The 16,146-nt window shown below is 44.6% G+C and overlaps 1 protein-coding gene across 1 annotated transcript; it reads right to left on the bottom strand.

Annotated features, from left to right (window-relative positions):
• Positions 1-9,344: 9,344 nt before the first annotated feature.
• LOC148934933 (uncharacterized) lies at positions 9,345-14,347 on the bottom strand. Its single transcript, XM_089083301.1, has 4 exons — positions 14,294-14,347; positions 12,900-13,926; positions 12,716-12,785; positions 9,345-12,172 (listed from the first exon to the last, which is right to left on the bottom strand). Exons 1-3 carry the CDS (start codon positions 14,345-14,347, stop codon positions 12,754-12,756), a joined length of 1,113 nt encoding a protein of 370 aa, XP_088939427.1. The 3' UTR covers positions 9,345-12,172; positions 12,716-12,753.
• Positions 14,348-16,146: the final 1,799 nt, after the last annotated feature.

Here is a 16,146-nt window from a genome sequence, read left to right as displayed (position 1 = left end):
AGAATTAACATACGAAACTTCGAAAATAATTAAGAGAAAATTAAGAGAAAGAAGAATAATAACAGAAAAGTTAAAATTTTTACAATTGAGAAATATTTGTTATAGTTATATGTAACGCTACTATTTATATGTTTTAACAATAAGTTCATAAAACCACACGTTTAATTTTAAGCAAAAATCACCGATGATTTTATTATCCATAAATCGCGGAATAATATATTGAATTATATAAAATAACAGTAGATTGAATGTACATTCGTGGCAAGTACACAATCACAGACTTTATATTATTGTACTTCTACACTCACTTTTCGTTCACTTCTTTTTCTCTTTTTTGTCTTTGTTCTTACTCGAAACCGCTACGTGGGAGGGAGAAAATAAATTAGATCAGATGATAATCTGCTGCAAAATAGTTCACTAATAAAGCGTAGAATCTTTGCTAAATATTTGACGCCGGAAAAGGCGTGGAAATATCTTAGTGCCGGGTAATTGTGAGTAAACGATCAATATATACAATACATACAATATGAATATTAGTTAATATTGCAAAAATACAAGTAAGATAAAAATTCCAAATCCCTTTTTTATATGAAATTTTCATGAAATTTTCATTGTTTGTCACAAGTTTGTTCAAATAAGATAATTCATAATTGCTGCTTCACATAATTTATTAATATTAAAATGTTGAATATTTTTAAGCTTTTATATATATATGAAAAGTACCGATATATTTTTATCCTGCACTTTGAATTAGTTGAATCAGTTAAATTTTTGTTTTTTGTTATATCTTTCTATCATATTTATTTCTTGAATTTCATGTGCATCCAATGATAAGGCGCAAGTTACAAATCATCTCATATTTAATAAATTGAATTATCTTTACATATAATGTTATGATTAGCGGTTTAAATTTTTTTACTATTTTTTCATTGTAAAATGTATTGTAAAATATTTAAATTTTTTGAATGTAAATTTGCAATCTTAATAGATCCGACGCGATAGATGATGCGTAACTAATAAGTTCGTGATGTTTTGTAACTTCTCGTTAATAATCTTGTTCTCGCTTGCTCCTGTTGTAAAAATCTTGGCAAGATCAAAGCGGTTTACAATTGTAATAAGTACTCTGCCGTAATTAACCAGCCACCATCGACGACCGCCAGGCCTCTATGTGGGCGAGCCTCCCTCATTATCCCTAACACAGGATGCGATCTGTGCCGGACATTAGCAATATTGTATATCAGCAGTCTCTCCAGCAATAGGATGTACAATTTAGTCGTTTACCCGGTGACAAAGGGTACCTTCACTACGCATTCCTGGTTACATTTACACCACCGGTAGGTACAGGATCATTGCCCAACATGGGAAACTTGCGTTCGCACACATACGTACGCAAACGTATACGCAAGTTGGTACATACAATCGGTATCCGTAAACTCGCGGTCCGTTTCCATCCTGACCCAACCAACCAACCACCCATCCCCTCAAACCATCGCCCCCTAACCGTCCGCACTTTGTGTGGCGTCCAAGGGGTGAGAAAGAGGCGAGGGGTGTAGAGGTGGGCGCGGGGGCGGTAGAAGGGCGCCAGGCAACCCTCCTAACTCTCTGGCCCCCGGGGGGTGAACGTGGGCTGGCTCGCTGTGAGTAAATGGGGCTACGGGGGCGGGAGGGGGATGAGGGGAGAGGACGGCGGGCGAGGCGAGTGGAATGAGTTAGGTGGAAGCAGGAGGACTAGGGATATTACGGACAGGACGCCCGAGATATCCAACTCTCCTCCCGCCTCCTCCGCATCGCCCCTCGGGCAACCATCTCGAGGGGCGACTATTCGGGGGAGGAAAGGCGCCCGAGAGGCGGCTAAGGGTAGCGACAGATATAACCGTAACGCACACACGTTCAAGAAGCAGAATTCTGGGTGGAATTTCGAGCGTGCCGAATAGACGGTGGTCTCTGCCGAGACGCCGCCGCCATCGGTCGAAAAGAGAAAGGGAAACAGGGCACACGGGATTTGCGAGGCCGAGAGCAAAGGATGCGCGAGCGAGACGGAGAGATTAGCTTCCTTGGTTATTAATAAACGCTTCGCGCGGACCTTGATAGCGCGCGTAATGGAACGAGAGTAGTTTACCCTTATTACCTCCCACCGCTCTCTTTGACTATGAACCACGGCCCACGAACCACGGGTGATCGCGCCCTATCTTCCACTTCCTACCATCCCGCTTGCCCTACCTTCCCCCCCCCCTCCCTCTTGCCGTCTCTGTCCAAACTTACACCTACGCCGCCAAGAAACCTGCCGTAACCCACCCACTCTCATCCGTCGTATAACGATCGGGAGTTATTTACTTTTCCATTACGCGGATGAGGTAACCCATCCTGTTTCACCGCCCGCCCGACCCATTGTCGAACTACAGTAATCCGAGAATTCGCGTAAGATCGAATTGACGGCTCGCAAACGTCCACTTGCTCTTCCAAGTGCTTCAAGAGACATGAGAAACTACGTGTAAGTACAGCAAGTTCTTATCTATAAGTACTTATCTGCTCTAACGTGCGACGGAACGATGCAACGGAACACACATGACATCGTCGCGCGTTGTATCGTTTCGAAAAAGTCAATTTGGTTTATTTTATAACATATTTTTTTATCTAGTAGAAATCTCGCGTAGTATTCTAAATGTGTATAACAGCGTTGAAAGAATAGTTAAAAAAAAAGGAGGCTATGAACTATTTCGACAAATCAAATAAATTAATATTCATAAATCGAAAAGCATAAATATTGTTTATTCTAATAGAATAACGATAAACTCACCGACATTTTATTATTAATAAAAGAAAACAAAATTGTTATTTAATCTAATTTATTGTATTAAATTTGTATGTAATTTGTTGTAAGTCTACTTAAAAATGGTTGTGATTTTAGATGAAAATATATACAATATATACAATATACAATATACAATATACAATATATACATGTATACAATTTAATAATAATAGACCAGAACATGTGTATTTGTTATTCGAGAAAAGTGTTACGACAATATATTTTTAGTTATAATGAGTACTTCCTTTTATATAGCATAAGCTTTATGTTTGCTGTTACATAGTGTTCTAATTGGCTTCTACTAATATTACGACTTATATACACTTTCCTGGGCCAGCAGTAGCAGGCCAGAGCGATGCGGTGTTCCGAAACTCCGTTGGTGCTCTTTGTCATCCAAACACCCCGTCGTTACGGTCCCACACCCCGACAAACCCTCTTCGGGGTTCGCTATGGTTTTAGTTTGAGATGAGATGTTCTCATAGTCCTCCTACTTCCCTGTGCTGGTTTCTCCGAGAAGTATCTACATCGTTGTGCGAAACGACCTATCCGTTTCTGTGCAAACCCTACCCTACACTATCACAAAAGATCATATCAAACATCGCAATAAAAAAAATTTTACGCCAGTACATTTTTTTAATTTGAGTTTAGAATCTAAGACAACATTTATTACAAATCAAGTAACATTATTTAAATATTTAAATATAATAAATTTATAAGTACTGATATAAAAAATGATTTTTTTTTATTTCATTAAATTATATCTACCGCATTTATGTAAAAAATTGAGTAATACAATTATTTGTATAATAATATAAATATTCTAATTAATATTCTAAAACAAAAAAATCTTTAATTGCATGTATGTACATATCGCTTTATTTTGCTTTCCTCCTTATCAGCTGCTTCCAAACTTTTCGTTATCTACATTGACCTTAATCGTTTCTTAAACTTTTAACTTTGACTCTAACGACCAACAGGAGGCAAAAAAGGAAAAGCAGAGAAAGGAAGGACGCAAAGGCGGTTAAAAAAATTGATGAAGAAATTTTGCGGCGATCTCTGCGCAATGCACAATTTTTGTGCCACGATGACTTTGATGATTTTTTTTTACAAGATCATTCGCATACTATCTTTCAAATCGATCTCGCGATATAAAGATAATCCATTCTCACGCTGTGCGGAAACGTCAGGAGGATTATAAGCAATTCGAGGAAAACGTCACATTGCTAACAGCGATGCTGCCCTTATTAATTTCGACACTTTCGTTCTCCCTTTTCCACGTCGCCATTCCTCCCTCCTGTCTCCCGTGTTCAATTCCCCAGGCGTTTCGCTCCTCTCGTTATCGACGGTGGCTTCGATTCGCCCCGTATATCCCCGCTGTTTCCATCTTCATCCTTCTGACCGCTCTTTGTGCTCTCCCGCCGTGAACGAAGAAAAGAGCCATAGGAGTCTAAGAGCGAGACGCTGCGAAAATACATCGGCGTTGTATATCTTCCTTGACCGTCCGGGGCATAACTCCGGGGATGAATCAGTGCTTCTTGGACCGCACCGGACCCACACCCTCGCAAACTCGTCTTCCTACCTCCGGAGTTGCTTCTTGTCCCCCACCCTCCTCTTGGTTGTCGGTTCGTCCGCCGCCTCCGCCTCCTCGGAGCCATCAGGGTAGAAGAGCGGAGAGTAACCCTCTAGCCTGAACCTTCATCAACGGATCTACCAACCCCACCTTTATCAAGAGCCCCCAGTGCTGTGCGAACCCCTTTTACTCGCCCCCGCGCAAGCGTCTCTCATCCCATTCCGCAGCCGTTCTCCGTTCATCCCTTTTCCACTTTAGCCGCTCTTTCTCCCTCGGCCATCTTCTCGGTTCTATCCTCGTAGTCTCTTTTGGTCCTTCCAGTTCCCTCGTCGTTCTGTCCGCCCCTCCGTCAACCTTCCCTCCGTCTGTCCCTTCCGCTGCTCCCCGCGCACCACCGTTTCGTCCCACGGATTCTAGATTAACGGAATCCTTGCTGGCAGGAGAAGGAAGCTGGGTCGACTCACCTAGTGCAAAGGTGTCGTCGAGATGGCGAGATATAGGACGCGTCGTAATAAAAGTGGGACGAATCTTCGATTATTTTCGCTAGCACAACCAAACCGCAAAAGTCTGTCGCATTAATCTCTCTTCCCCTCTCGCCGCTTTATCAAGATTTTTTTACAACTTTTAATTAAACATTACGAATTCCAACGTAAGGTAATTCAATTACTTCCGATAATAGAACTGAGCTTTTCCCAACTACCGGTTAATCACTCTGTACGAGTAAAGTAGCCACGTTAAATGCCCAACTTAATTAAATTTGAATGTTAAAAATCCATTCGCGATGTAATCATTAAATTTACGGCATAATAAAATATTGGATTTATACGTTTTTGCGATGGATATATATATACGCGCGACTGCACGCCGCCTGCTGTAATCGATTATTCTGCACAATGCCACGTTGCAGCGTGGTATCCAAATTCACATGAAATTACATCTCTCGACCTCAGCGTTACATATTCGAATCTAAATTAAACTTTAATCATCCCTCTCTGTCTTTCTCTTTCTCTCTCTTTCCTCTCCTCCCTCATAAAACATAAGAAGATGCCGGTTATCGCATCCCGCGCATCGCTCCTCCTCCCGTCCAAAATGTAAAATGTGAGAGACACGAGCGACGCGAGCGACAGTGTGCGGTCGTTACTCATACAATAACGGTATTGGTAATTAGTTACGTTTTACGTTGGAATGTGTGCGGTCTCACGTGAGAAGAGGGAGAGAGAAAGCGAGCCGCGCTGTATCGGTTTATCGTATGTATGGGAATGCGTGTGCGGGACCGGGAGCAAAGGGAATTTCCAGCAGACCGCCGGATCGATTGGCCCGAAATTGGAAAAGAATATTAGGTTTCTGATTGAAACGACTCTTCCGAAAATTTCGTCAACCCCCGGCTCTGCGCGCTCCGTTCGCGTTGCGCTTTTGTCCTCGTAAGCGCGAAGAGGGTTCTCGTTCTCCCCATTCGCCGGCGCGGATACCGCGCCCGGCCGTTGCCGATCCCGCGATTGTTTTAACGCTCCATTGAGAGCCGATTAATTACCCACCCGGGTGGGCCTTTAAATATTTACGAAAGTATCCGGCCGTGCGCGCCGGCTTGGATACACGCTCGGCGACCGTCAATATTTGCGCGACCTGTACCGACGATCGCGTCGGTGAAATATGAATGGTCGAAATTTTAAATAACATTGTGCAGTATCTGCGACCGCGCGCTCGTATGCACGCACGCATCTATGCATCCGCGCGGCCACACACGCGTGCACGTATGCACGCACACGTGCGGCGGGAGAGAAGAACCGGGCGACGCGGCACGATCCGCGCGCGTGAATATTCCCAAATAAATCCGCACAACGGCATGGCGTGGCATGGTATGGCATGGCGTGGCATGGCACGGCATGGCATGGGCCGGGCCGCGACTGCGAATATTTAATGTTTGTGCGGACTAAAAATTCGTGGGTCTCGCGTTGCACGGGAGCTGGAGCTCGCGAGCTACCGCAATGCGTCGCAAGCATCCGAGAGAAAATCCCAGGACGATCGTGATTACAGAACAAATGTATTCGTCGGAAGTGGTAGAAAGATTACGATTACGCGACAACTATTCGCCGCATCGTTACCATAGTGAATGTCGTGAAAAAGCGCATCGAGTATTTTTTCGGCAGCGGCAGTTCAATGAAAGTTATTTTCAGTCTCAAAAAATCGCTGCATAATTTATCACAAATCGAAGCCGGTGTAATCGCGGTAAATTCATTTTTCGATCATATAAACTCCGTACCAATTATTGTGTTTCTACTATAATTTCTTCTCGACTCTAACATCAACATATAAATTAATCATAATTAGATTATTTTAGTTCGGAAATTATTGGAATTTATGTTTCTGATAAGAATATGCAAAATGCATCTCCTAATTTTGCACACAATTATCCATTTTGATTATTAAACCCTATTTAACCGTTTTACACTCTATTCGTCACACATTTATCAATCGTTATTTTATGACTTTGTTAGTCACTCCCGCTTATATATCATTCACTTGTATCATGGATCTGTAACGAAATAAAAATTAATTTTTCTTCTTTAATGATACGGAAGTTAACGAGTATCGCAGTGTACAGAGGAACGCGTTTGACGAGCAATATAGGCCGGTATCCGCAGTTCTGCGCCCAAGCTGTATCGGCTGTTCAACTAGCCGTGACCATATCTCAAAGTCCCTTTAGGGCGGCCCATGTCTCGAACAGAGGGCGAATGAGAAGGGGGGAGGCGATTCCACGACAATGAATCGCTACCTGTGATTATTGGCGCGTAGCCGTGTTCCCGTGTAGCCGAGGCCCAATTCCGCACAGGTCCACAATCAGCCGAGGCGATACGCAACCCGCGTGTATACCTCGTGCCTGACGTGTGTATTGTGCAACAACGACGACGACGACGACGACGGCTACGACGACGACAACGACGATGCACTCCGTATATAAGACATATGCCCGAGTGAGCAAGCGAAGACACGGCACTCGAAGGTGCGTGACACTACATACACGTATGTATGCACGTATGTATGCACGTATGTATGCACGTATGTATACGCGTACACGCGAACGCTCTCTCTCTCTCTCTCTCTCTCTCTCTCTCTCTCTTTCTCTCTCTCTCTCTCTCTCTCTGTAGTGGTAGCTACCATTATAACGGTGCGCTATAACCGCGCGTACGAATGCGGTTTGTCGTGGCCGCGCGAGCACGCGTGTGCGTGTGTATGCGTGCGAGCGCGCGTATACGTGCACGCGTTCGTATCTAGCGCCGTGCCCACTGGCGTAGGTTGCGTCCATTTTGATACCATACCTCAGTCTATGTACCAGATGTATGTAAACGAGGTACATGGGGCACATATAGGGAGCGTATGTATGAGCGAGCGCGGCTACGTACGTAGATAGGGTCGACCGGTAGAGTGGTTAGAGGGTTCGGCGGGATGGAGGTCGGTGAGAGCGCGGGGAGGGAGGAGGAGGAAGGGGGAAGGATGGGGGACGGTGAGAGGGAGAGGGTGGCGTATAGGTCGGAGGTGGGTCGAGAGGGTAAAATAGAGGGGAAGGTGGTGAACGTTCCGCAAGGGTGGGTAGAGGTGTGGTTGCTTTAGAGGTGCGTTGAACCCAACCAACGCAGGTAGGTTGACATCAGCGTGCCTTGTTCCATTGAAACGTGCGAAATCCATGCGGAATCCACCCTCAACCTCCCTTCCCGCCACCCGTCCGTGTCACCCGCACCTCTCTTTCTCCCTTTGCCTCTCTGGCTCTGCCCCCCATGGTGGGTGGTATGGGTGACTGGCTCGGGGGATGGGGTGACGGTGGGTGGATTTTCGCGATGCGAGGCTGATTTCATAGTGGAGAGAAATATCCAGTACGTGATATCGCGCGATTCTCCATCTCTCCTCTTGCCTTCTTCCGCGCTCATCTCGCTTTCCGATTCGGCGGCGGAGTCTTGATGAAAAAAAAATCGGGTCTTGCGGAGGATGTAAAATCGACGAGACCGAGGCCGCTGTGGAAAGCGGAGTGACCTTTCTCCTTATAGAGAGACCGACACCGCGAGTACACGTATTGGAGGCGGTATTGGAGATACGGTTACCGCACGACGCGCGGATGCATTAGGCTTGTTTCCGCAAAAGACGCTGATAACTATTTACGTTCATCGTGTGTATATGGCTCACACGCTATTCTATGGCATACGCGCAGTCATTCAACTGTTGTGCGTTGTCGCTCGTAGCTTTTTGCGATAACAATCCCTGCGATTCCAGGGACAGAAATATTTTGCCATGCCCTCGCTTTGTCCCGCTCCATGTTGCGTAATAATAAAAAAAAAATATTTTAAAAACAGTTCGAATCATAATATTTTTCGGTCACTCATGTGGAAAATTTTGTAAATCTGTATTTGTACGAGATAATTTCTAAATATCGCGGGCAGTTAAGATATTCTCGCACATAGATGATAATTAACTTAAAAGAAAGCTTGATTACGCACGACCGTACGGTTGCTTCGTGCTTGCAGGTACAGATTGAATATATAGAGAGTGTGACAGGAGCATCCCATACTTTCTCTGAACTAATAAACTGGCAAGAGTATTCTCATTTTACGAATTTATTTTTCTTTATAAATATTTGAAATAATCCATCGCTTTTTGGATTTGTTGATATATATTATATGATTCTTATACCACAATTATAAAGTTGAAAGTTCAAATACATCCCATTTCGAATAATATCAGTATCATTATTCTATGCAATATATAAAGAAGAAGAAATTACAATGTTCAAGAAGAAATTACATTGATGCGTTTTGAATAGTATATGTAAAAAAAGTATGTAAAATTATATAAAAGACATATGTAAAATTTGTAAAATTTATATAAGAAATTTTTACATGATCTTCATCACATAATTTTAATAATTGTTTATGCAATTTTAATTTTTTATATCGCATCATGAGAGAGACACACACACACACACACACACACACACACACACACGCGCACACACACGCACACACACCATTTACATGATTTACTTTCGCGTAATTGCCTTTTAAAATTGAAAGAGTTCCAATTTAACTCATAAGTCCAGCGCGTCTTCCATTACATCAGTATTAACGGCCGATTCGTGTACCATTCACATGTGTCTGACTTTTCCCTGTGCGCACAGGAAATCGAAACGCGCGAACTTTCTCCCCTCGTAACGCGTTTTCCATCTCTCTTTGCGAGCGTTTCCCTCATATCACCATGGATCACAACGAATTCAAGCCATCACGTCCGCTCCACTAGCACCTAGTAGGATTTGCACAGTGTAAGATCATCCATTTCTTATCTAATCGTCATTGACGAAAAACTGGAGAAATCGCCACGTTTTCTCATTTTTATTCTTCAATTATCTGAGTACCAGCTCGCGCAGTTTTTATCGTTTACATCCTCGTACAGTTTTTCGCCATTCCAAATGCATTCGCAGTTATCAGACGAAATTCGCGGGACGCGGCCAGTTCGTCGTTGCGGAAAGCAGAAAATTTCGGCTCATTTTCCCATAATTCTCCGCACTCGCTTGCTGGCGCGCGTTTGCCTGTTGGTTCCGCATTCGCATCGGAGTGCGTAATTCAGCTGTACCTAACGCTGGTTAAGGGTGGCTCCGGGCGGTCGGTCGGTTGGTCGGTCGGTGAGTGGGTGGTAGGTGGGTGGCAATGGGTCGGTCGCGAGAGTATGGGAAGGGGTGGACAGGCGTTGGGGTGGGTGTTCGGGGTAGTCGACGGACTGGCTGGTTGCTAGTGCAGGAGTGGGTGAACGAGTGGGTGGATAGAGACTCCGGGGGACGGTTGCGACGGGGGGAGAGGGAGTGAGTCAGAGGGAAGAGGTGGCTCGGTTATTTGTGTGTCAGCCGCGTTGGGACTCTCTGCCCATCCTCCCCCATTCCTCGCTACCTCGGCCACCGCACCCGCCCGCCCCGCGCTCTTCCCGTTCAACCACCCCTGCAGAAACGCTCCGCACAGGGACGACGTCTGCGGATGTATCCGCGGGGTTCAGTACGTATATGTGTATACATATATATATATTCACGCTTGTGTATTATATATATATATATATATATATATATATATATATATATATATATATATACACACACATACACACGTGCATGTGTGGGTGGGACACGCTCGCACTCCTATGTACGTCGCGCCTATGTATTACACCTTACAAACATCACCTCCATGTACTCGGGGCTATCCTATGTGCCGGATATGTAGCTAATACATAGAGAATATTGTACCTCTCTCCCTCGCTCTCTCTCTCTCCCACCCCTCTGTTCCCTCAACCATTCGCTCGCTCTCTCTCTCGCATGATCCCCTCTGACACACGCACGACGAGGGTCGGTGCGATTTCGCACGCGTGTGTACGCGCGCGGGTGTACACTAGAGAGATAGGGTGAGAGAGAAGGGGGATGGGAAGGGGGCGAGAAAGAGAAAGAGAAAGGATAGCATAAACTCTCTCTCTCGCTCTCTCTGTCTTACACCCCTGTCGGAGGGGGAGCTCGCAAGGCGGGGCTCTGGTATCAGGTAGGGACGTGTATACACGGAATACCCGCTTTACGGAGACAGGTATTCTCTGAGACATGCACACTGGTATCGGGTACCAGTTGCGTAAGTACGTGCGGAATAGGCGGCTCCTAGGGGATTGGTGCAAGGGGGGTGGTGGGAGTAGTCTCATATGTTCGCTCCAACGCTTTGGTCGGCTACATGCGTTCCTACGCATGTAGGTTTTAGAGGATAATTGAGGACGCGAGACTTATGCATGACGATCGATGCCTTTTGCATTAGATCTATGTTTAATCTTCTGATTAATTGCAATTGACGATTGCTCATTAATGGAAACATCAGTTTCCGACTTTGAGAGACATTGTTTATTATTCAAAAATATTTATCAGGATCTTAATAGTTACATATATTGTGTATCATAAAAATAAACATTTTTTTGATACTTTTGTGTTTGTAGATATATTCTATCAGAGATAAAGTGAACTCAAAAAATTATTAGTTATAGATAACAAATGGTCAACATTTGCCGCTGGCCATCCATCTCTTTCACAAATTGATGATGGTTTTCGTTATGAAATCGTCGGTATAGTTTTATATATTTATTGAATTCCTTTACCTCTCTATGTTAAATTTATTTTTAGTAAAAATTTTAAAGTAAGAGATAAATATATTTTTAGTTCATGTTATTTTTACAAGAAAATACATATACTTCATAAGTTGTATTACATAAAGCTTTAGAATGGTCAGACGTATCGATACATCGATCACGCATGTATCCTAAGCTAAGTACGTGTGTAATATTAGCCAGTTAAATTATTTATTAATTAATCGCAAATTCCTTTTACGCAGCACTAGTGTCGAAAGATCATTGAAACACTGCAGTTATTTTGCATGGAATTAACGAACTGAAATTTGCAGCGATATCGTATGAACGAAACGCAAATTCTGCTCAACGATTTAAAAATACCGCCCTGATTGTGAACGAATTAATTGTTGCGACGACAAAGGAATACAAAACAAAACGTCGGCTTATTAATGAGTTGCTCGAATACGCGGACAAAGCGCGGAAGGAAATAAATGGACTAATCGCTTGAACGCGCGATTATGCAAAGAATCGTATTTCTACGTAATATATGTATGTGCCTGTTCATATTTATGTGGAAAATCTATAAGCCACGGATACGATGATCGACTGCTAGTCTCAAACTGCATCGCGAAGTTCAACACGAAATCAGAAGATCATGTCGAGATCTTGAAAAAAAGAAGAATTTTATTTTACAAATTAATTAGATACATAAGGACAAATATCTTTCTTCCATGTATTTATACGTCATATTTCTTTCTTTTATTTTCAATTAAGAAAAAATAATAATTAGAATTTATAAGTAAATAACTTAAGGAAAAGAAAATTTAAAGATAATTTTGTATAAAATCATGACAAGGTGCATGTATATGTATAACAATAACTATCAAATTATTTCTTTTTACTGATAACTAAAACGATTTTGCAATTTATCATTATAATTATCAGCGTGTTTCTAGAATTGGAACATCAGAAACGTGCGGAAGACTTAATCGCCGCAAACAAAATTACCCCACGAACGGAATGCAGACACGACAAACGACGAAAGAGGCACTAACCATCGAAATAAACGCCACTTGGGAGCAACGGGTGAGTTATACCGTCGTGTAGCGTTGTGTCTGCATACGGTCGGACTTGTTTCTCGGATGCGTGGCGAGAGGAAAGAGGAACAACCATGCGCGATGCGCGACCGTTACGGAGGATGTACTCACTAAAATATTCGCGGAATAACTTGTCAGGCTCGCAGTGGTCAGCTATCCATCCACTTTGTATATCTGTAAACTGTCGCGGATGCGGAGAGGGGCGAGAACCGATGGAAGTTCGAAAACAAAAGAAAGGACAGCTCGTGGTTACGTATCGTACATTCAATTATTTTATCAGTTGTATTTTACGTACGTATTGCGAGAAGTGAGAGAGCCGGGACGTCAACGGCAGAAGGAAGGTCGAGAACGAGGAACGAAAAGGAGATAGGATGGCGGGAAAAGCGATAGGAGAGTGGAATGGGGAATGTGGAGTGGGCGGAAGGTGGGTGTGCGGGAGAGCGAAGCAGCAAGACACTCTTCCCTCTGAAAGGTAGAAGGCATTTCAGCCCGAGAGCACGTTGGCTCAGCTGTGTTTTCTGTTCGGGGGTGGTTGCGGCGTAGCAGGCAGAGTTGGTGTGCGCCGAGGGTATGGGTCGAAAGAGGGGCACAGAGTGTAGGTGGTTGGTAGTAGCGTAGTTGGGGGAGAGAGAGAGAGAGAGAGAGCGAAAGTGGGTGGTGGATGGGATGGTTGGGTTGGGTGGATAGCTGGCTAGCAGGCAGGCAGGCAGGCAGGCAGGCAAGCAGGCGGGCAGGCAGGCAGGCAGGCAAGCAGGCGGGCGGGCAGGCAGGCAGGCAGGCAGGCAGGGAGGCAGGCAGGGAGGCAGGTAGGTAGGTGGGTAGGTAGATAGGTAGGTAGGTAGGTAGGTAGATAGGTAGGTAGGTAGGTAGGTAGGTAGGTAGGTAGGTAGGTAGATAGGTAGGTAGGTAGGTAGGTAGATAAGTAGGTAGGTAGGTAGGTATGTAGGCAGACAGACAGGCAGGTAAGCAGACAGGTAGGCAAGCAGGCAGGCAGGCAGGCAGGCAGGCAAGCAGGCAGGCAAGTATGCAGGCAAGAAAGCAGGCAAGCAGGCAGGCAAGCAGGCAGGCAGGCAGGCAGACAGGCAGGCAGGCAGGCAGGCAGGCAGGCAGGCAGGCAGGCAAGCAGGCAGGCAAGCAAGCAGGTAGGCAGGCAGGTAGGCAGGTAGGCAGGCAGGCAGGCAGGCAGGCAGGCAGGCAGGCAGGCAGGCAGGCAGGCAGGCAAGCAGGCAAGCAGGCAAGCAGGCAAGCAGGCAGGCAGGCAGGCAGGCAAGTATGCAAGGGTACGTCGAGCTACTGCTAGGGGGTGGCGGGTAGATAGGTGGCTAGAGAGCGAGTGGGCGAGAGAGCGGTAAAAGGGGGGCGAGGGGAGGGTGAGGGTGGCGGGTTGCTGGGCTGCTTTGAACTAAGCCGGGCTGGAGGTGGAGTACACTCGGTGGTTGGTGAAGGGCAAAAGGGGACAGGAGAGACTGGATGTTGGTTGGTGCGGGGGCAGAAGGGCGGCCGGAGACCGGTGGCAAGGGAGAGTAGAGAGGAGGGGGAGGAAGGGTGAGTAGGGTGGTTGAACATCGGGGTTCGCTCGTGGTGTGGGACGGTAAAGGTAGGGTGGATATGGGGTGGTAGTCCTGGGCACCGCAGCCAACCTAACTACAACGTGGCTACTATCCACTGTTCTAAATAATTCCGTGGTACGATTGCTGCGGGCTTCAGTTGCCTCCACCTGCCCGGTAAATCCGAGATCCACATACCCGTGCGAGGGTTCAAGGGGACGGCAAAGGATGGAATGAGGAGAAAGAGAAGAGAAAGAAAATATAAAAACGCGCACGCAAGAGAGCCGCGAAACTCCGACGACGGCGGAGTTACGCCCGCGCGCGCGAAACGGTTTTTAACTATTGGGATCTACAGAGTTCGCGTGGATTACCCGCCACTAGGAGGGAGGGGTAACGGCGTCGCGGCGGCGTGAAGCGGGCGTCGGGGGTGTGTATTTTGCATCAGCGAGCACGTGAGAAGAATGATGAGAGAGTTTATGCGAGGCTTAATCTTTTTAATGTCGAAACTTGCTGGTTGTCGTTGGATGTCTTGAAATTATTAAAGAAATTTGATATTTTAAAACTTTTTATATTGCGACGATGCAAAAATTAATACATATTGATACATTTTATTTTAAAACTAGAGAAAGTTTTTTTATTTATAGTTAATGAGAAAACACATGTTAAAATAATCTGCGCAAGTCAGCATTTGATAATTATAGAAATAAAATAAATTTATGAGTATGTTTTGTTAATGATTTCTGTTAATGATGCAACAATGATAAAATTAATATTGAATCCGAAGACATCAATAAAAAATTGTATTAAAGGTAATGCTAATTAAATATCGTGAAAAATTTTTAATACTATTGAAAACTTTTCATTATCTATGACTATGTCATACTAATCGTAACTTTAAAGGACTACAATGGAAATAACAGTAACATTAATATAAAGAAAAATCAATTTGTCGCAAAAATCTTAGAAAACCATTGACCTACGATGAGCGCAAAATACTTTGAGCGCAGCGCGAAAGAAAAATAAGCTAATGTGTCTGTATAGAGATGACGCGCGCAGTATCTCCGCGTAATAAACGAATCGCAAAGAACTATTATACGCGTACACAAAGCCGCCAGGGGTACAGTCGTACGTGCGCAAAGAATGGAACAAACGATTTCGCCAACTTTACACGGCCGCACACGTACAGTCGCTCCATCATTCGCGCGCGCGCGTGTATGTAGGTGAGCGAGTGTGAAGTTACTTGCAGCGGCAGGGACAGCCGGGTAAGGTATGTAATGTTCGTAGTGTAGTCGTGTGCCTGTGTGTGTCTGTGCACATGTGTGCATCTGTGACTTTGCGTGTGTAGGCGCTCATCCTTTACACCAACGAGGACTATGTATGGCTGCAGACAGCCTCAGTTCAGAGGATATTTCGCAGAAGGGTCGTCGTCGGTCCAGGTCGAATCCTGAGGGTTGCTCGTTCTCTCAACCCTCCGGATCCCTCAGCGCCCTTCTTCCTCCTCCTCGCCCTCTTCTCCTTGCCACGGTTGGGGTCGAAGGCGAAAGCTTCTCCTTTGCTCCACCTTCGTAGGGAACGACCCTGCAACTCGAATGAGACCCTCCCTGTTCCCGTTTATCCTGGTTCCTGTCTCAGGCGAGAGGTAAGACCCTATTCCAAACGCGTACAAGAGACGAGCCTTTTCGAGCGGAGAAGCTCCGTTGCCCGGGAAGATCCCTCGAAATAAGATGTTCTTAATTCACTAGCAACATTGTTTAGGATGCAAAAGCAATTACATTGTATAGTAAATCGAAATACCCGCGATTTCTGATTGCGTCAAGTACAGACAAAATGTTTCGAATGATTCAAAAATTCTAAAATTTAAATTTCAAAATTTCAATATTGGATTAAGAAATTTGTATCAGCTGAAAAAAAATTTAATATTATTTAAAAATTGTCTAAAATTATTTTTTAGTACAGTATTCTTATATAGTATAGTAATATAGTATTCTTAAACTA

Source organism: Pogonomyrmex barbatus, unplaced genomic scaffold (genome assembly GCF_055798465.1).
Source record: "Pogonomyrmex barbatus isolate J1 unplaced genomic scaffold, ASM5579846v1 scaffold7, whole genome shotgun sequence".
Taxonomy (NCBI): Eukaryota; Metazoa; Arthropoda; class Insecta; order Hymenoptera; family Formicidae; genus Pogonomyrmex; species Pogonomyrmex barbatus.
This window is presented reverse-complemented; position numbering and strand designations above follow the sequence as displayed.

Bases quoted from the DNA above. Each gene is read 5' to 3' on its own strand.
- LOC148934933 (XM_089083301.1), bottom strand. From the start codon at position 14,347: ATGTGGATCTCGGATTTACCGGGCAGGTGGAGGCAACTGAAGCCCGCA. The intron at 13,927-14,293 runs GTACCACGGAAT...CTCGCTCTCTAG, and splicing joins AACTGAAGCCCGCAGCAATC to CCACCTATCTACCCGCCACC. The intron at 12,786-12,899 runs GTACGTAAAATA...CATCCGCGACAG, and splicing joins TCTCTCACTTCTCGCAATAC to TTTACAGATATACAAAGTGG.